Here is a 21488-nt window from a genome sequence, read left to right on the forward strand (position 1 = left end):
ACAGAATGATGCCCCTTTTTATTACTCTCTTTTCTTCTTCTTCTTTTCTTTGTATGTATTAATATATTAGCACTTTACTTATTGTTTTTTTTTAATATATATGCTATTTCACATACTGTGAATGATTTTACATATTCGTGTTTCTCTCTGCTTATAACTTGTAACATTTTATTTCCATATATTTTCTTTACTAAAATAAATATCGATCAATATGTCATTAACAGCAGCAGGGGGTGGGGGACTGGGTTTTGAATTTGTTTCTACAATGTTTTAAAACTGAAAACTTAATAAATAGATAAAACACTAACAAAATGATCCTGATGCTGCTGAGGTTCTTATGGAAGTGAAGCAAATCTCAGCAGAGATGCAGTTTTTCTAAACTGAAATCACTGACATTAAACAGCCTGAACATTCATGGAGCTGAACTGGACACAGAAAAACCTCCCTGTTGTGTTTCCACCCACCAATGAGGAGCAGTTTGATGAAGATGAAGCTGCACTGGAGGAAGAATCAGTCCAGAAAAGATGGAGAACAATTCTGACACTAAGCAGTTTTTCACTTATGTGTTCAGGGGCTGTACAGTGGAGCAGTGGTTAACGCTCTTGCCTTACAGCAAGATGGCCCTGGTTCAAGTCCCGGCTGGGGGACACGAAAAACACAACATCAATGGGGGACCTTTCTGTGTTGAGTTTGCATGTTCTCCACATGTATGCGTGGGTTTTCTCCGGCTTCCTCCCACCGTCCAAAAACATGCTTCATAGATCATAGATCATAAATTGTCCATAGGTGTGAGAGTGAATGGATGTGTGATTGAGGATATTCTACCCTGAGACAGACTGGCGACCAGTCCAGGGCATCCCTTGCCTATGCCCAAGTGGCCGGGATAGGCTCCGGCAACCCGGTGACCCCCGTGAGAGGGGAAAACGGTAAAGAAGATGAATGTGTTCAGGTTTGAATCTTTTCTGTCTGCAGATCCATGAGCGCAGGACCCTGTCTTTGGGTTTTAGCTTGAAATGCAGTTTGGAAATAGAATCTGTCTGAATGTCTGGAATTGGAGACATGGAGACATCAAAGAGGTTTAGATGGGATTTTGGGTTTGACAGAGAAATCTGCTGAAAAGAACTGAACTACAAACTTAGAACCACAGACGACAAAACAGATTGTACTTTTTTATCTGCTAACAATTTTCTCTTTGATCTGTTAAGGTTTCCTGTTTGTCGTTAACTAAGATCATATGATTTGAAGAATGTTGTCGGCTGCACTGACCAACAATGTCTTCTGTCTTTTCAACTGGAAGGGACAGAAGAGACTCTTCCAGGACACGCTGTTGATGGACTGCATGTTTGGAGAGCTTGAAGCTCAAGATAGAACCGTTGTTGAAGTGAACATACCGATAGTGTGGAGATGAAGATCAGAGTCACACTGACCTGCTGACATGCGAGAGCTGTCCACACTTTGGACATGACTTCTGTCCCTCCTCTTCCTCTGATCTCTGTTCTGTGGGTCTGTCTCTTCATCTGTAGTTGATGTTGATTCTTCATGTTGGTTTCCTTCTTCATCCTGACTGTCAGTTACATTAAAGCTCTGCTGGATGTTCAGATCTGCTTCACTGTTCTCATCTTCCTCAGGAATCTCCATCAAGGTATCAGTCTCCTGTTTCAGATCAATCTGATCTTCATCCTGACTGATGAAAAGTTCCCCTGGTTCCTCTTTAATCTGTGGAGGTTCTGGTTCCTCTTTAATCTGTGGAGGTTCTGGTTCCTCTTTAATATGTGGAGGTTCTGGTTCCTCTTGTTCCACTCTGAAGTTCCTCTGCTGGTTGCAGAGATCTTCCTCTTCAGTCATCCAATGCTGGGGGAGAACTGCAGGGACACAAACACAACAAGGAGCCTTTTATAAGTTTCCAGGACTTTGAGTTTTTTTTCCAAGCATCAATAAACTCTGTGATCATTGGAGAAAATGTCTGAAGAGTCTGGAGGACCAGAAGAGACAAATTGAAATGAATATTACCGCAGAGGTGGGTAGTAACGCATTACATTTACTTAAGTAACTTTTTGGTATACTTGTGAGAGTAAGACAAGGCAATTTTATATGTATAGCACAATTCGTACACAAAGTGAAACAGGAAAATGATTGGTTTATCGCCCAAGGACTAACTTACAAGTTACTCCTTGAGTAAGTTACTCCTTGAAGGAGTAAGTTAGTGTAGAACCGCCACCGAGTGCCAAGCGGGTCACCAAATGAAAAAGCATGAAGCTCAAACTAAGGGCTTCTCTCGCTTGCTGAAGGTGACAAACCTATGTGGTGTAGCTGAAGCTGCGGGTTCCAGCTGCTATCCAGCAGTCTGCGCTGACGACAGAGCTCCTCCTCGTTCTGGACGATGGTTCCTTCAGCAGCAGAAAGTTGTTCTCTGACAGAACCTTCCTGAGGTTCTGAAGACATGGTTCCTGCTCCGATCTTCAGCTCCAACTCCCACAAACACCGCCCTCCTCTTCACTGCAGCTCCGATCGATCATCTGCTAGTCTCACAATCACAGCAATCCACGTTGTCTTTCCGTTCAACACTTCTTCACTCATTTACGACACTTTGGAAAATGCTGAGAGTTCCCACACGAACCACGTATCGTCCTTTCTGTCCAAAAACCTCACAAACGTCTCAACAAAACACCGCCGACTCTCAACACAAGCTAACGCTGCTAGCCTGCTAACAAACTGACACTGCCAGCGCCTCGTGCTGTTTACTTCCGGGTCACGTGCAAAACTATAACTGCTTAACTGAACCTCAATGGTCCAAAAAGCTTCCAGTATTTTTAAACAGTTTTATTCAGGAGATAATAAAGAAAATAAAAACAAAATTGAAAAAAAAATGTGTAGAGGAAACGCTTTGAGAGCTGTTGTGACGTCATCACACTGTGTCTCATTCCTTTTTTTACTTTATTGTTCAAAACAAAATGAACAAATATACATGACAGGAACAATAGTCATAACAACAAGAATGTCAGGGGATGGAACATGTATTAAAAAAGAAAAATTACAGAAACAGATTGCTGGGCATTGAAAATATTCAAAGACAGACAGTTTTCATAAATATGTATGGCCCTTTTGTTTAAGCTATTAGAGACAGTATATAAAGAAGATTCTAATTCTTTAATCATTACATGGAAAAAAAGTTGTGATAAGGAAAACTTTGATTTGTGAATATGAAATTTACCAAATATTATAATTAGATTAATTGCCAATTTTACGTTTGATCTTATATTTTTTTCGTGAAGGCCAAATATGATATGTTCAAATTTCATCTGAAATTGTGAATCTAATTTGTAATTTATAAAACGTGAACAATCTTTCTACATTTTTTTGCAGTATTACGGTTCCAAAACAGGTGACTGATTGTTTCTGGGTGTTCTTTACAAAAGATACAGTTGGGGTCAATAGTCTTCTTATATCTGAGCATATATTGATTAGTGGGATAGATTCTATGTAGGAGTTTGTAGGAGACGTCTGTCATCTTGTTATTAATTAATAATTTCTGATGCAGGGTCCAAACATTTTTCCAGGGCAAGTTAGGAATAAATTTTCTCCAATAAAAAACAGCAGCAGGAACAGATATTACATTTTGCTGAAACACGTATGATCTTGTTAGTTGAAACAGTTGAAACAAAATTTTCCAACAGTGGTGTCACTTAGAGATATGAAGGGAATATTTGCATCAAGTACAGTACTTTTTAAAGAGTTCACAGATTTCATTAGTGACAGCATCAAAAACAATGGCATACTCTTTAGGAGGAACAGCAAGGCTGCATTTAAGGTTAAATTCTTCATATCTAAGTAATTGACCATTGTGGTTAAAGAGCTGACCCTCCAATAGGATATTATTGTCAAACCAATTATTGTAAAATAAAGATTTGTTCTTGTAAAGAATATATCTGTTATTCCAAATAAAAAAAACTTATGAGGGGAAAAATTGTGTTTATAGATAAGTTTCCATGAAAGAAGAGTTTGTCTGTGAAAAGCAGAGAGTTTCACTGGGATTTTGTCGATATTATAATGACAAAGCAGAAGAAAATGGAGACCAACTTTAGCAAACATGTGATGAGGGAAAATATTCCAAATGGAGAGTGGAATTTTTAAATATGACTTAATCCAGTTTATTTTAAAAGTATTATTTAAAGTAGTAAAATCAAGAAAATTTAGGCCTCCTTTTTCATAGGAGTTCATTAATACAGATAAATAATGAATACGGTTTTTCCAGATGAAGTTTAGCAGCATTTGATCAATAGATTTAAGAGTCTGATTGTCCAGGTGCAGAGAAAGAGCGGAGTAAGTTAGTCTAGAAATCCCTTCTGCTTTGGAGAGTCAAATCCTTCCTCTCAGACTCAGGTCTCTCTGAAGCCATTGGTTCAAACGTTTCTTGGCTTTATCAATGAGGGGAGTGAAATTTAATGAAGTTCTCCTTTCTAAATTATTTTTGGAAATAATAATGCCTAAATATGTTACATTTTCTTTTACAGGAATGTTGCAGATGGATTCTAAAGCACAATCTTTAACAGGAAGAAGTTCACATTTGTTTAGATTGAGACGTAGACCTGAGACATCAGGGAAAGACTGAATAAGGTTCAGAGCTCAGGAAACTTGACTGCTGTCTCTCAAGAAAAGAGTCGTGTCATCAGCTAGCTGACTAATTAAAATTTCTTTATTAAGAACTGAGATGCCTTTTAACTTATGAATAGTAATATAATCAGCAAAAGTTTGAGTAACTAGAAGAAAAAGATACGGTGAAATAGGACACCCCTGTCTGATTCCTCTATTAAGATTGAATCTAGGGGGGGGGGGGGGGGGGGGCATTTTTTAGTTTGACAGAACAATTAGCATTATTATACAGAGTTTTAACTGTATTACAGAAGAAAGGGCCAAAACCAAATTTATGAAGACAGCTGAAGATAAAATGATGATTAACAGAGTCAAACGCTTTGTAAAAGTCTAAAAAGAGTATAAAACTGTCATCAGAGATCAGGTGTGAGTAATCTAAAAATATCAAGAACTAGACGAATGTTATTGGAGATGTGTCTGTTTTGCATTAAACCTGATTGTGTCTCTGCAATAACTGAGTTTAGAACAGATTTAAGTCTTTTTGCAAAGACAGATGCAAGAATCTTGTAGTCATTATTTAATAGACATATGGGGCGCCAGTTGTCAATGAGAAGTATATCTTTTCTGGGTTTGGGTATCAGAGTAAGTACACCTTGATTTAATGTTGGAGGAAGGAAGCCTTTTTCTATGCTCTCAACAAATACCTGTGTTAGAAAAGGGGGTCATTTTATCACTAAATTGTTTATAAAATTCTCCCGTTAAGCCATCTGATCCAGGAGATTTGTTATTCTTAAGGTGGTTAATAGAGAAAAGTATTTCATTTTCTGAAAGAGGAGAATCACAGAGATCCCGTTCAGAGGCCTGGATCTGTTGTAGATTAAAGTTTAAGAAGTGATCAGGATCTTCACTGGGTTCAGAGGCAGACAGTTTACTGTAGAATAGGCTAACGTAATTTCAAATCATTTTGGGGTCAGAGGTAATCTGGTCTTCAATGTTTAATTGCTGTAATGTATTTGTCTTGGCACGACGTTTCTCCAATTGAAAAAAATAAGAGGAATTATTTTCACCCTTTCTAACCATTTCAGCCTTGATCTTCCAAAGGCTCCCTCAGCTCTGTTCTTATAAATACTGTCTAATTCTTTTTGTAATAATGCCAAATTTATTTTATCATCATCTGATAAATCTGCAGGATTTTTTTTTTTGAAATTGTCATAATGTCATTGATAATTTGGCTTTCTTTAGCCTTTTTAGTTTTATTTAGTTCTGAACTAAGCTTTCTAAGAAAATTAGTGATTTCAAATTTAAAAAGTTCCCAGTTTTTACCGTAACAATTTTCTTCTTTTGCTAGATTATAAAAGTAAGAGATGAATTCAGAAACCTTTTGTTGTACTATGTCTAGCTTAAGCAGTGAGTTATTTAACATCCAGTCAGCTTTCTTATTTTGGGATCTAGTTTCGGATAATTTAATAGAAATGTAAATTGCTTTATGATCTGTTAGTGGAGAAGGAAGAATATTTACTTCAATATCATCTGCACTTAGACAATCAGACACCAGCCAGTAATCTATGCGAGATTGTTTGGATCCATCATTATTACTTCAAGTAAAAACACAATCTGATGGGAATTTTTCTCTCCAGACGTCTTTCAGGTTCTATCTCTGCATGAATGAATGTAAGGGACTATCAGAAGATAGAGCACATGGGGGCCATCTGTCCAGCTGATTATTTAAAGCTATATTAAAATCCCCTCCTATTATAATAATTGCATCAGGAAATTTGTTTAGACCAAAAAATTACAGCATTTTCAATCAAAGAAAGGAGCTCAACGTTTTCAAGTTTGGAGTTGTAACCATATATATTAATAGTAATAAAGAACTTATTTTGAGTGGATATTATCAGAAAAACATAATGACCCTGACTGTCACATTTGCTCAGAAGAATGTCACCCTCAAATGTATTTTTAACTGTGAGAGTTCCAGCTGAATGCTGACTACCATGTGATGGATATGAACTTTCACCCCATTGAGATTTCCAGAAGTTTATATCATTACTGGTAGAATGGGATTCTTGAAAGAAAAAAAAGTCTGTTTTCAATTGTTTAGCGAATAGAAACAGCGCTTTACGTTTTATGGCATTTCTTAATCCCCTGACATTTAAAGAACCTAAAGATAAAGACAAGATTTAAAATAAAAAAGAGAGAAAAATAAATCTGAGTAAATAGGAGTGTTGTTACTTTCAATCTGTGCGCCAAATTTCACGTAGAGTAGGGAAAAAATATTTTAAATAACCTTTACGCCACTTTGAAGACTTAAATTAAAATATACAACAAAAAAAGAGCAAATATATCTCACATTCAGAACTTGTTTCAGCTGCCAACTTATTATTATAACATCTCAATGTAATTAACTGTCAACATGGCTTAAAGAAATAAACGGCAGAACACGTGAGATCAGAACAGGATGAGTGTTTTCCTCAAGACTTTAACAGCAGAAGCTGCTCAGGATGCAGTCATTTCTGAGGGTCTGAGTTCTCAGAAAGACCCACTTCTTTACCGTTAATATAAGCTCGGGCCCCCACGTAGTAGGCAATTTTCCCTTCTTTTCTTGCTGCTTGTATTAAGGGCCAAAGCGCTGCTCTGGTGTCCCGGTCCGCTGGGCACAGGTCCTCTGTGAAGCGGAGATGACGCTCCTTAAGGATGGGATTGTTTTTTGCGGCTTTCCACTCGGCATCTCTGTAGGTTCTGGATGAAAACTGGAGAATGATCCCTCTGGGCTTCCTCTCGTTTTCTTTCAGCTTTCCCAAACGGTGCACAGTGTCGATCACATCTGGAAGCTTCTGTTTTCCCTCCGGGAAAATCATTTGACAAATGTTGATTGTTTCTCTTCTCACATCTTCTCTGGACACCGTTCCCGGTACTCCATGTAATTTTAAATTCCAGCGTCTTGAGTAGCGTTCAGACTCCAGGAGTCTTTCCTGCAGCCGCAGAACAGTAGCTTCATCTCTGTTTGTTTTCTTTTCAACTATGTCCATTCTTGTCTTAACATCTTTTATTTCTTCAAAAGCAAAGTCAACGGATTTTTTTAGGCCCTCAATTTTGAGCGAATTGTCATTGATTAATTTCTCCATGGCGTCAAAGCGGATGTTAATTAGGCTTGAAAGAACATCAATAACATCGTTGTTACTGTTAGAATAGATTTATACATAAGTTATCTCATATTTACTCTGTACTTTCTAGCTGTAAAAGTGTATTACCTTTCTGAGGAAAACAGCCCTGAGGAAACGGGACAAATCCTTTGTCTGCATTGATCTGGGAACCAGGAGTCCCCTTCTAACCTTTGACCTACCAGCATGACCCTGAGGTCAGAAAGGCTGACCTTTTATCTGCAGAAGTCGCCCTGATCTCCTGGGGTTAACTAAGGAATTTCCTGAGAATGGACGTTTCTTTGTGTTCTCATCATTATGAGCTGTGTGTGTATGTGTGTTTACAACCACCTCCTTGTATGCTGCATGTTAAGTAACGCCCAGATTGTAATAAAAGAGAGGAGGCAAACCTTTGTAAACTCAGAGCACACGGAGAATGGCTTGAGTATGTTCCTGTCTGCTCTCCTCGAGAAAAGATAAAATGAGTCTGTGTCCTTTCTTCCAGCTCAAATATAGTTGAGAAGTGTTGGTTTAGTTTTAGATCCAACAGTTACCAGCGCTGCTGCTTCTCCCCTCACCTTGCGGTGTTGCCAGTAATGCTTTTTTGAAAGCTGGTTCTTTACATGGGGTCCCTTCAGCTGAAATAGGCAGGGGTGGAAAATCTTCTTCATCTGGGATGATCATGTCTTGTTCAGGATTTGTCTTCAGAGTATAGTCATGTCCTGCACCACTAACGGGACCGCTGCTGTTAGTGTTAGCCATGGCTTTGCTCTCCTTAGAGGCTCTTTTCCGTTCTCGAGATGGCATTGGACAGTAAAATAGTTTCCTTTTTGGTTATAACAGCAAGAAATGTGCAAGTAGTGTTTAATTAGTAGCTTTCCGCAGTATTTTTCAAAGTTAGGCGCAACAGGTTGAAAAGTAGCGTCTGCTCAAGCCGCCATCTTGGTCAGCTCCCAACGAAAAAGTTTTTTTTTTTTCTTTTACTTTCTAGTCAGTCTCTTATTTTTTTTCTTTTCTTTTTTTTATTTTTTTTATTGAACAATTGCAACATACAGAACCACAAAATGAAAAATTAACAACAATTACACTTCTGAATACAGACTAAACGTGTTACATTCTTAGAAAGATTCTAAATATTAGCAACACATACTAAAAATAAAAAAATAAAAAATAAAAATAAATATAGAAAAAAAAATAGATAAAATAAAAAGGGAAAATGCGAGAGTAAACTTATGTTATCATTCCAAAAGATTTACAAATGTTAATTGTTTTGTGAGCTTTTGTATTTTTTGAAGCTGAAATCAAGTTTAAATATTTCTGCAGTTCCAGTTTGAACACAAGGAAATCAGGTTTTTTATTAGAAAATTTGCTTTTGTGAATGTGAAATTTAGCCATAAATAATAACATGTTTATGCAAAAGAAAGTATCTCGATCTTTGACATCAAAGCTATGAAAACCAAATAGTATGTTTTTATAATAAAGTTGTAAATCAGCAAAAATAGAGTCGGAGATAAATTTGTTAAAGTTTTCCAAAATTTGTATGTGAATTCACAAGACCAGAATAAATGGGCACAGGTTTCAGGTTGTTTCTGGCAGAAAGTACACTTAGTGTTTATGTCAGCTTTAAATTTAGTTAAACAATGTTTTTCTGGATAAAATCTGTGTAGGAGTTTAAAAGAGATTTCTTTGACTTTATTTGTTAAGAAGTATTTTTGTGGTAAAGACCAGACTTTTTTCCATTCAATGTTAGAAGTGAAATTAGCCCAATAAGAGGTAGCCGATGGAACAGAAACTAAATTATCTTGGAACAAAGCTCTGATTTTTGAGTTCAACTGTTTAGCGGAAGTGAAGCAGAAACTACCCAGAGGGGATTTGAGCACATCAGGAGGATGAAGAGTCAGAGGATGAGCGCTGTAGAAACCCCAACGAAAAAGTTTTTTTTTTCTTTAATAAACCTTATTGCACATTATGTCATTTTACAAAGATGTATTTTTAGGTATGCAATAAAAACACAACTTCAAATATCAAATACACAACTGTAACAAACAGAAGAACAAGAATAGAAATAGAAATAAGCTAGGGGGTTAAACTCTACGAGAAAATACTGAAACTATCACATACAGACAATGTTCTGATTGCTTTTTGCTTTTCTGAATTTCCTGTTGATATACTGACTTAATTCAGAAAGGAATACAGTGAAACAAGGTTTTCTACCAGAAAATTTACATTTATGAACATGGAATTTAGCCAAAATTAGTAAAAGATTTAAAAGAAAAGCAGAGTCCTTTTGCATATTTTTTGATATTAGACCCAACAAAACATCTTTCCAAGATAAGACAAAACAAGAATGAATTGTATCATTAATAAAATCACATATCTTCTGCCAAAACACCTTAACTTTGGGACAATGCCAAAAAAGATGGATAACTGTTTCAGGGGAATTACAACCAAAACTACAGAGTGTGTCAATGTTTAATTTAAATCTGTTCTGAATAAACATTTTAGCTGGATAAATTCTATGGATAATCTTAAAAGAAACTTCTTTAACCTTATTAGTGATTAAAAATTAATTGGGTGTTTGCCAAACCTCCTTCCATGCAATGTCTGCAACAAACATGTTCCAATAAGACACGCTACGAGGTAGTGAAACAATTTTCGTTTGAAATAATGCTCGTATTGCTTTGTTGTTTTTCCTGGGATAACCGGTCAGACATCTTTTCCCCACAGGAGTATTAATGGGAGAGAGTAGAAAAGGCTCCTCAACATTAACTCTGTGTTGGAACTTAAACAGCATGCAGACACCAGAGGGAATAGCTCCAAACACTCTAGAATATTCTAAAGGGGGAACAGGGAAGTTAAATTTAGAGAGAAACTCCTCATAAGTTAAAAGTAAGCCCTGGTTGTTAAGTAATTGGTACACAAAAATAACCTTATTTCGAAACCAATGTTCTATGAAGAGTGATTTACGTTTATATAAAATGTCTCTGTTTTTCCAGATAGAATATTTGTGAGGTGAAAAGTTGTGTTTGTATACAAGAGACCATGAAAGGAAGGCTTGGCGATAAAATGCAGATAACTTTAGTGGGATTTTACATACATCATAGTTACACATGAGAAAGAAATCAACACCACCAATTTTAGATAAAACATGAAGAGGTATAGTGTTCCAAAGGAGCTGGGATTTCTAAAAAGTTGTTTTAGCCAATTAATTTTAAATGTGTTATTTAAGGTATAAAAAAATCGAGAAAATTGACGCCACCTTTGTCATAGGAGTTCATGAGAACTTTTTTCTTCTGTTTTTCTGGATGAAATTAAAAAGCATTTTGTCGATTTCTTTGATAATTTTATCATCAACATGTAAAGCCAAAGCTGCGTATGTTAAGCGGGAAATACCTTCTGCTTTGCTGAGTAAAATCCTTCCTCTCAAAGATAAATCTCTGGAGAGCCACTGATTCAATTTCCTTTGAGTTTTTTCGATTATTGGGATAAAATTTAGGGAGCCACTTGCATGTTGGTCTTTTGTTATTAAAATACCTAAATATTTCACTTCAGATTTAACTGGAAGATTATACAAAGTAATAGCAGCACATTCTTTAATTGCCATTAATTCGCATTTATTCACATTCAGACAAAGACCGGACGCCTTTGAAAATGTCCCAATAATGTCAAAAGCAACAGAAATTTGCTTTTCATTTTTTAGAAAAAGTGTAGTGTCATCTGCAAGTTGAGTAATAATTAGTTCTTTGTCAATAAAGATTGATGCCTTCAACTGCACTGGATTTAATGTGATCTGTTAACAGTTGAGAAACTAAAAGGAAAAGATACGGAGAAACAGGACAACCTTGCCTAATTCCTTTCTCTAGATTAAATCTGGGAGAGGTGCCACCTGCTAATTTAATAGAGCTGTTACAGTTTTTGTATAATGTCACAATAGCTGAATAAAAGTATTCTCCAAAACCAAATTTTTGAAGACAATGAAAAATGAATTTATGTTCTACGGTATCAAATGCTTTGTAAAAATCCAAAAATAAAATAAAACCATTACCATTTATAATGTCTGGATGATTAAAAATGTCCAAAACTAGCCTGATATTATTCATTATATATCTTCCTGACATAAAGCCTTGTAGTCAAATCTTTTTTTTTTTTTAACAACTTTATTGTGTAAAACGGAAGTACAATACAAAACACAATTTTACAAAATAAAATTCAGATATGCCAGGGGAGCATACATATTAAATACATTTTACATAAAAACATTCAGGTTTCTGCAACTTTCATATAGACATACAGCTTTCTGATTAAGACTCTTGGAGATGTTACTAATATACATTTCAATAGTCAAATCTTTTTTTTTTTTTTTTTTTCACGGTTTTAGTTTCTTTACTTTTTTTTTTTTTTTTTTTTACAACTTTATTGAACAAAGCATAAGCATACAAAATCCAGCATCAAAGACTCAGAAAGAGCATCAGCAGTGATAGTCAATGTCATCAATCCAAACTTATTGAATCATTTCAACAAGAAAAAAATAATAATAATAAAATAATCAGAAATATATCCAAAATAGAATATGCTGATAGAAAAATAAATTATCTTAAAATATATAAAAGGGGATTACAAAATAATGATAATAATATTTATAATACAAAGTTTTCTTAGAGGAGGGGATTACCTATCAAACAAAAAAGCACAAATTATTTCAGTGTTACTTGCTTTGGGTGTATTAATTTTTTTTATATATTCATAAAACTGGAGCATCTCGATCAATAGTCAAATCTTAACATTGATGAGACACAGTGTAATGACGTCACAGCAGCTCTCAAAAAGTTTCCTCGATACATTTTTTTCTATTTTTCTTTTCTTTTCTTTATTATCTCCTGAATCAAAACTGTTTAAAAATATTGGAAGCTTTTTGGACCATATTGAGGTTCAGTTAAGCAGTTTATACGTTTCTTTTTAAAGGAAGTTCCTGCACGTGACCCGGAAATAAACAGCACGAGGCGCTAGCAGCGTTAGCTTGTCAGCAGGCTAGCCGCGCTAGCTTGTGTTGAGAGGACTGTGGTGTTTTGTTGGGACGTTTGTGAGTTTTTTGGACAGACAGGAAGATACGTGGTTCGTGTGTAAACTCTCAGCATTTTCCAAAGTGTCGTAAATGAGTGAAGAAGTGCTGAACGGAAAGACAACGTGGATTGCTGTGATTGTGAGACTAGCAGATGATCGATCGGAGCTGCAGTGAAGAGGACGGCGGTGTTTGTGGGAGTTGGAGCTGAAGATCAGAGCAGGAACCATGTCTTCCCTTCAGTCTCTGAGAGAGTTGATCAGCGAGCGACTAGCTGCTGCTGCTGAAGAAATCTACAGACTCTGTGAAGGAACCATCGTCCAGTACGAGCAGGAGCTCTGTCGTCAGCGCAGACTGCTGGATGTCATCTGGAAACCAAAGCTGCAGCTACACAACATAGGTATGTCACCTTCATCAAAGAAACAGAGTAGAAGCTCTTTGAGCTTCATGCTTTTCTTTTTGGGGACCCGTCTGTTAGTTAGTGGTGGTTCTTCACATCAGCATAGTGTCTGTCCTCAAAAGGCCAGATATAACTTATACATCTAACTAAATGTAATGAAAAAATAAAAGTAACTACTCCTTAATGTTAAATAACTCATTATTTATGTATTATAACTTTTAAAGTAGCAATTACATAGAGAGCATATGTTTGCTTGTTACTTAGCACATGGGTCACCAACCTTTTTTAGACCGAGGGCTATTTCATGGGCACTAAGTGGTATGAAGGGCGCCACTAAAAACCTCCTACCCCCCCCCCCCCCCCCCCCCCCCCCAAAAAAAAAAAAAACCCCACACAATTTGCGGACATCCTTGTGTGTGCCCTATTTTTATTTGCTCATTTTACACACAAAAACATGCATGAATTTTCTAGACTTGTATTACAGGGGGGGTCAAACTGAGTTGCAGAGGGGGCCTCAATCCAAAACACACTTTAGGTTGCGGGCCGAACAAGATAAACATTTATTGAACACACTAAAGCTAAACTTTTAAACCTTTAAAAGTTAAAACCTTAATTTTAACCTTTTAAACATAAATGTAAATAAAAACAAACAGGAATATTAATCCGGAATTTTGGTCCTGTGTCTGTGTCTAGGGGCCTGTGTGTGTGTGGTCCTGTGTGTGTGTCTTTGGTCCTGTGTGTGTGTCTTTGGTCCGGTGTATTTGGTCCTGTGTGTGTGTCTTTGGTCCTATGTCTGTGTCTTTGGTCCTGTGTGTGTTTGTTTGGTCCTGTGTGTGTCTTTGGTCTTGTGTGTGTCTTTGGTCCTGTGTATTTGGTCCTGTGTCTGTGTGTGTCTTTGGTCCTGTGTGTGTGTGTTTGGTCCTGTGTGTGTCTTTGGTCCTGTGTGTGTGTCTTTGGTCCGGTGTATTTGGTCCTATGTCTGTGTCTTTGGTCCTGTGTGTGTGTCTTTGGTCCGGTGTCTTTGGTCCTATGTCTGTGTCTTTGGTCCTGTGTGTGTCTTTGGTCCTGTGTATTTGGTCCTGTGTCTGTGTGTGTCTTTGGTCCTGTGTGTGTGTGTTTGGTTCTGTGTGTGTCTTTGGTCTTGTGTGTGTGTCTTTGGTCTTGTGTGTGTGTCTTTGGTCTTGTGTCTGTGTCTTTGGTCCTGTGTGTGTGTTTGGTCCTGTGTGTGTCTTTGGTCCTGTGTGTGTCTTTGGTCCTGTGTGTGTCTTTGGTCCTGTGTCTTTGGTCCTGTGTGTGTCTTTGGTCCTGTGTGTGTGTTTGGTCCTGTGTCTTTGGTCCTGTGCGTGTGTTTGGTCCTGTGTATGTGGTCCTGTGTGTGTGTTTGGTCCTGTGTCTTTGGTCCTGTGTGTGTGTTTGGTCCTGTGTCTTTGGTCCTGTGTGTGTGTTTGGTCCTGTGTCTTTGGTCCTGTGTGTGTCTTTGGTCCTGTGCGTGTGTTTGGTTCTGTGTGTGTCTTTGGTCTTGTGTGTGTGTCTTTGGTCTTGTGTGTGTGTCTTTGGTCTTGTGTGTGTGTCTTTGGTCTTGTGTCTGTGTCTTTGGTCCTGTGTGTGTGTTTGGTCCTGTGTGTGTCTTTGGTCCTGTGTGTGTCTTTGGTCCTGTGTGTGTCTTTGGTCCTGTGTCTTTGGTCCTGTGTGTGTGTTTGGTCCTGTGTCTTTGGTCCTGTGCGTGTGTTTGGTCCTGTGTATTTGGTCCTGTGTGTGTGTTTGGTCCTGTGTCTTTGGTCCTGTGTGTGTGTTTGGTCCTGTGTCTTTGGTCCTGTGTGTGTGTTTGGTCCTGTGTCTTTGGTCCTGTGTGTGTCTTTGGTCCTGTGCGTGTGTTTGGTCCTGTGTATTTGGTCCTGTGTGTGTGATGTCCTGTGTGTGTCTTTTGTCCTGCGTGTGTGTCTCTGGTAGGGCTGGGCGATATGGCCTAAAAATAAAATCTCAGATTTTTTTAATTTCAATTTCCTATATTTTCCTGCCCCCCCCCCCCCCCCCCCCCCACTTAAGGAAAGCAATAAGTACAAACGGCAGACAACTTAAAGCAAATGTTGCTTTTATTTAATCAAACACAAGACAAATGTAACTCCCATTTCTGGTATAATAAATAAATGAACACACTCTTGGAATCAAACTTAAGTATAAGACTTTTCTTCTTACTCCCTTTTTGGACTTGTGTTTAAATAATTTTTGTCTTGTTTTTTTTGTCTAATTTCGTTATTCCACACTTGTTTTCACTTGTCCAAAATAAAAAGGTTACTTACTTGCTTAGAGTCCCAGCTTTGTTTTCAGTCACACTTTGTAGTCTAGACCAGTGTTTTTCAACTAGTGTGCCGTGGGAGATGGTCAAGTGTGCCGTGGGAAATTGCCCTCATTAACTGATCTAAAAACATTTCCCATCTCCAGGATTTCAGTTCTTTGTTCATCCCAACAGGCCCTGATAAAACACTAAGAAATTGGGAATATGAAAGATCATAAAATACTATTTTCTTTGTGTTTATTTGATTCTATTAAATACATTTTGATAAGGATGACGATACCGCGATTTAGCCGCAGCTTAAGCTGTGTTAGGAAATGTTCCGCCCCTTTAACTGTCTCCACCAATCAGTCTTGGGATCTTAATCACATGTCATCATTCTGACCAATCAGAAGTGGTTAAAGTCTTCACTTCCTTGTTCTGAATTCTGCTGAAAAGTCTCTCAGTTCGAAGAAAAATACCAGCTAAAGCTCGTCTTTAGCGGTGTAGCTTTCCACAGAATCCGGTGTCGGACTGTGGAAAAAGTGAACAAAACAATGAAGCTCAGAGACGCTAGTCTGTCTGCGTTCGGCGGATTATTGAACTACATCTCCCATGATGCATTTGGTTATTAAAGTGACAGTGTGAGCGTCTGGGTGCACGACTCTCTCCTCTTAACGTCGTGAAACAACGACCACAAATCAAACAGTTTTTAAATCTTTTAACTTAACTTTTATTACATCTTTAAAAAACAGCTGCAGCTTCCAGCTTTTTCTGCCACAATTATCACAGAAAATGCATGTGAGATCATGAAGGGACTGTGGATCAATACAGACTGAGTTTCTCCTTTTTTTTTTTTTTTGAATGCCGGTGTGCCGCGGGATTTTTGTCGAGGTTGAAGTGTGCCGTGGCTCAAAAAAGGTTGAAAAACACTGGTCTAGACTAAAAGGAGACAAACATTCACCTTGACAGTAGCACCATTTTCTAAAGGATTAACAATACAGTTCATATCTGGGGTCTAAGGCTTTAAAGAAATTAATAAACCCCGTCTTCTCCACGGAAAAGATGAAGCAGCAGGAGTCCCCCCCGCGGCCGACTCCTCCAAAAACAAAATCCTACAGCGGCCGCGTCTCAAATGAATATATCGGTACAAGTAATAATTACAACGCAGTATTTTTTATTAACAAATAACAGTAACAACCAACTATCTAACTAATGAACCAATTAAACAGGCGTTGTAGAATGAGTATGTGTGTGTGTCAGGGCGCATGCGTGTGTAAGAGGACTGGGCGCGTGCGAGCCTTTGACTCCGATGGGCATTAGGCAGCGTGGGGGGGTCTCTTCCTCCACATCTGTGGCAGTAAACCCATACCAGTTCCATCAACAGATGATTTGATTCCTTTCTTGGGAACAAACTTCCCACTCTCACCGGTAGCCATGCTGTCGCTTGCTGCTTCGTGTGTCGATTGTCATGTGCCAGGTCTCATAAAACTTTAAAAACTTAATTACAGAACTCATCAGTGGGATTACTCCAAAATATTTGCCATTTTCCTAATTTTGTACAACACCAACATTAAAATCCTCCAAGATCCTCAATACTTTCATAAAAAAAACGATCTATTGTTTATTTATGGTCTGAAAAAGTGCAGCTGTTTTCCAGCCAGCATTACCCAGGGCTCCAGACTGCGAGCAATTGGTCGCATTTTGCGACCAAAATTTGAGAGTGTGCGACTGAATTTTACATCCAGTCGCACATGTGCGACCAGTAAATTTGACTCCCCCACCCTACGGATTTTTTTTAAACATTAAACGTGGAAGGGGCACGTCAATGATCAATGAAATAATCAATGAGACGCAAGCGCACACGCACGCAGGCAGACACACACACTCGCGCACATACTCATGAAACGTGAGCACGTACACTCTCGCGTGATGCCTGTGTGTGAGGCGGCCACTGCGTGTGAGAAGAATTTGGAAAGCCACTTTAAGTGGCTAAAATGCGTGTAGGGGGAGGGGCCTACAGATAATCGACTGGCATAAACATCTGTGGGAAGGAAACGGAGACAAATATCACAACCTGATATGTGCGTCTGAACTATGGGTAAGCGAACTATTGATTCGTTCTTCCGACCTGCGGCTAGTGTACCAGTGCCAGAGTCTACAGCAGGGGTCTCAAACTCGCGGCCCGCAGGCTATTTGCGGCCCCCAAGATGATATTTTGCGGTCCCCGCCTTAATATGAAGGTTTAATGTTACTGCAGCCCGCCAGTTTGTATGAAAGACACTTTTTCATTGTCGTGCGCGAAGCTGACCAACCAATCACAGTGGGGTAAATGACTCTTGGGGGCGTGACAATGACAGGGCTTGAAAGCAGGAAACCTGACAGCCCCCTCCCCGGACCACATGAAGGAGTTCCTTACTTTCCTTTAGAACGTATTTATTCGCTCGTAATTTTCTAAATAAATGGAGTCCGTGCTGAACTTTTCTCTAGGTCACACAGACCCGGAGGAAGGTTCAAAAGTGCAGAATAAAATGTGACACTGAATTTGAAACAGCACATTGTAATTTCTGCATTTATTATTAAAGTATTTATTAGTAATACAGTGGAAATTAGTAGATTTGGTTAGAATGTTGATTTACGGTATGCGCCCCTAAATTTTCTGGTTGTGTCCCTAAAATTATCAGTTAGGGTCCACTGTGCTCCTAGTGAAAAAAGTTAGTCTGGAGTCCTGATTACCTGCTGTCTTTATTTATACGTTACTATCACCAACTAAACAACCGTAAAAATAAATGGATATGGAAAATACAGACAAGTATTAAAAATGTCTGCAATAGTTAGTGAAGAATGACATTATTAGAATGAGCTGAGTAATTTAAGCCAACCGCTGATCCGGGTGTTCCACAATGGTCTCCGTGTGCCGTTTCACCTCGCAACCTGCACCCACTACCCCTCCCCTTCTCCTCCTCACACACACGCACCTCTTTCTCAAAGGCGGGAACACCGATTCACAAGTTTCAGGCCGTTCCATCCTCTGCCATATATTTCATGACAGCAGAACTGAAGTGCATTAATTACTAAATAGCAAGCACTGAATCACCACCCTTTACTATCCAGGTAAGTACCGTTGTGCCCAAGTCTAAATTAAATATCCTCTTACTTAGTAGCGGCTCCACTTGACATGTCCGAATCTGCTCCCCGTGGCCCATGCTAAGCACAACCCCAGTTTGTCGAAAACGACACTCACATATGTTGGCAGTCTGTTATGTCTGTTAATTTTGAACACCCCCACCAACAGCCAAACAGCATTAAACTCACTTCTGCTCACAGCTCCCTCACTTCTGGTGAGCAATTGAACACACCCCAGATTCCCCACTTCCCATGAATCTTAAAAGCTGAAGGCGGGGCTAAACCCCAGATCGCCACAATATATTGATTTGCTATATGAGCAGTGCTATTTTTGGGCCTCTCCCGTTAAATGATATTTACCCTTCCAATCATTTTTACATTCTCTCTTTAACTGGGATGGTGATCTTTTTGTCTTTTGTGGAAATTATGTAGAAACTGTGGAACATCTTTTATTGGAATGTTTTCATGTAAAAGAGTTTTGGTCTTCTTTTCATAATTGGCTCAAATACAAAAATATCATCATTAGCCCTTTAAATTGGAATACAATTAAAATTCGATAACAATTTATTCACAAAAATCTGGACTTTCTGATTAATGCACTGATTGTAATTTCAAAGCATTTTATTGGGTGAAATCTCACATTAATGGATTACTCAACCGTCTCAACCTATTCTCTAAATCTTTACATTACATGAATCATAAGAATGCCCAGACATTGTGTAATTTATTTGATCTATTTCAACTTTTGTAATGGACCCTTATTTTTATGGATTATTTTTTTAAGTTATATTTATTTTTAAAAAAAATTTGTCTACCTAATTGATAGTGATAGCTGTGGAAAACATTGATGATGTCATGATTGTGAGTTTCCCACAGATTTCAAAAATGTCCCACAGCTGCTCACAACAGAGGACACACTTTGGACTTGGTTATTACCTACAGCAGGGGTGGGCAATTCCAGGCCTCGAGGGCCGGTGTGTCTGCACGATTTCCAGATAGTCTTGCCCTACTCATGGCTGATTACCTGGTTCAGGTGTGTCCAGCCAATAATCTTGCCCTAGTCATGGCTGATTACCTGGTTCAGGTGTGTCCAGCCAATAATCTTGCCCTACTCATGGCTGATTACCTGGTTCAGGTGTGTCCAGCCAATTAGAACATGCCAGAGCAGGGTATGCTGGAAAACATGCAGGAATGCGGCCCTCAGTGCCCACCTCTGACCTACAGCCTGTCCACTGGAGGGTCCGGTCTGTCCAGTTGTGTATTTTTGTGTACATCTTTCCAAAACTGTCCAGAAGCCACTTGTGTACACATTCCAATGTACACATCTGGAGCAGCTGCTTGTGCTGGTGGAACCACACCCCGGTGTGTTCAAGTCCCGACTGTGCGCCATAAATGCAGATGCCAGTAACATGTGTCACACATGATCCATGAGTGTTCATTGATGTTTTTTTATCAGACACTACTGTGTGTTTGTTTCTGTCACCAGTGGAATCATCACTTTCCTTCTCTAGAACCAGAAGAACAAACTGGAAGGCGGGAGTTCAACCATCACCCTGAAACAAAGTTTACCTTTAAACTGTGTCAATGTCAGATGGAGAAATAGAATAGAATGTAGAAGATTAGAAGAACTTAGAAATGGAACCTGTGTAAATCACTTAGCATTGAATTTTAATTAAATAATGACAATTTTGATTATTTTTTTCCAATTTTAAATTAATGACACGTTTGTTAAATAATATAATGGCATCTATATTTATTGCTTCCATTAGTCTCTTGTTGTCCTCCAGACTCCTCAGACATATTCATATTCCAATGATCACAGAGTTTATTGAAGCTTGACAAAACCCAAAAGTCCTAAAAACGTATAAAAGGCTCCTTGTTGTGTTTGTGTCCCTGCAGTCCTCCCCCAGCATTGGATGACTGAAGAGGCAGATCAATGCAACCAGCAGAGGAACTTTAGAGTGGAACAGGAGGAACCAGAACCTCCACAGATTCAAGAGGAACAGGAGGAACCAGAACCTCCACAGATTAAAGAGGAACAGGAGGAAACAGAACCTCCACAGATTCAAGAGGAACTGCAGAGCTTTAATGTAACTGATAGTCAGGATGAAGAAGAAAACCAAAATGAAGAATCAACATCAACTACAGATGAAGAGACAGACCCACAGAACAGAGATCAGAGGAAGAGGAGGGACAGAAGTCATGTCCAAAGTGTGGACAGCTCTCACATGTCAGCAGGTCAGTGTGACTCTGATCTTCATCTCCACACTATATGTATGTTCACTTCAACAACGGTTCTATCTTGAGCTTCAAGCTCTCCAAACATGCAGTCCATCAACAGCGTGTCCTGGAAGAGTCTCTTCTGTCCCTTCCAGTTGAAAAGACAGAAGACATTGTTGGTCAGTGCAGCCGACAAAATTATTCAAATCATATGATCTTAGTTAGTCCCTCCAGCTAACGACAAACAGGAAACCTTAACAGATCAAAGAGAAAATTGTTAACAGATAAAAAAGTACAATCTGTTTTGTCGTCTGTGGTTCTAAGTTTGTAGTTCAGTTCTTTTCAGCAGATTTCTCTGTCAAACCCAAAATCCCATCTAAACCTCTTTGATGTCTCCATGTCTCCAATTCCAGACATTCAGACAGATTCTATTTCCAAAACTACATTTCAAGCTAAAACCCAAAGACAGGGTCCTGCTCATGGATCTGCAGACAGAAAAGATTCAAACCTGAACACATCAGTGAAAAACTGCTTAGTGTCGGAATTGTTCTCCATTTTTTTCTGGACTGATTCTTCCTCCAGTGCAGCTTCATCTTCATCAAACTGCTCCTCATTGGTGGGTGGAAACACAACAGGGAGGTTTTTCTGTGTCCAGTTCAGCTCCATGAATGTTCCGGCTGT

The 21488-nt window shown here is 38.6% G+C and overlaps 2 protein-coding genes across 6 annotated transcripts in view; one reads left to right on the forward strand and one right to left on the reverse strand.

Moving 5' to 3' along the window:
• The window catches only part of LOC144987271 (uncharacterized), a 126443-nt gene that overhangs the window by 31342 nt on the left and 73613 nt on the right, over positions 1-21488 (reverse strand). Inside the window, exons 1-2 of one of the 2 annotated variants that reach the window (XM_078936588.1) lie at positions 2298-4589; positions 1428-1862 (exon numbers count right to left, since the gene is read on the reverse strand). In XM_078936588.1, the coding sequence (XP_078792714.1) occupies positions 1428-1862; positions 2298-2442 (580 nt within the window). In that variant the 5' untranslated portion in view covers positions 2443-4589. Of the gene's footprint in view, positions 1-1427; positions 1863-2297; positions 4590-21488 lie in introns of those variants that run through there. The other variant, XM_078936592.1, reaches the window with a different exon arrangement.
• LOC144986836 (uncharacterized) overlaps positions 12699-21488 on the forward strand; it is a 51051-nt gene continuing 42261 nt past the window's right edge. The window contains exons 1-2 of one of the 4 annotated variants that reach the window (XM_078935165.1): positions 12699-13189; positions 20487-20825. In XM_078935165.1, coding sequence (XP_078791291.1) covers positions 13018-13189; positions 20487-20825 — 511 coding nt within the window. In that variant the 5' untranslated portion in view covers positions 12699-13017. The remainder of the gene's footprint in view (positions 13190-20486; positions 20826-21488) is intronic. The other 3 variants (XM_078935163.1, XM_078935152.1, XM_078935159.1) reach the window with 3 other exon arrangements.

The sequence above is a fragment of the Oryzias latipes genome, chromosome 2, assembly GCF_053564925.1.
Source record: "Oryzias latipes strain Hd-rR chromosome 2, Olatipes_Hd-rR_3.1".
NCBI classification, from domain to species: Eukaryota; Metazoa; Chordata; class Actinopteri; order Beloniformes; family Adrianichthyidae; genus Oryzias; species Oryzias latipes.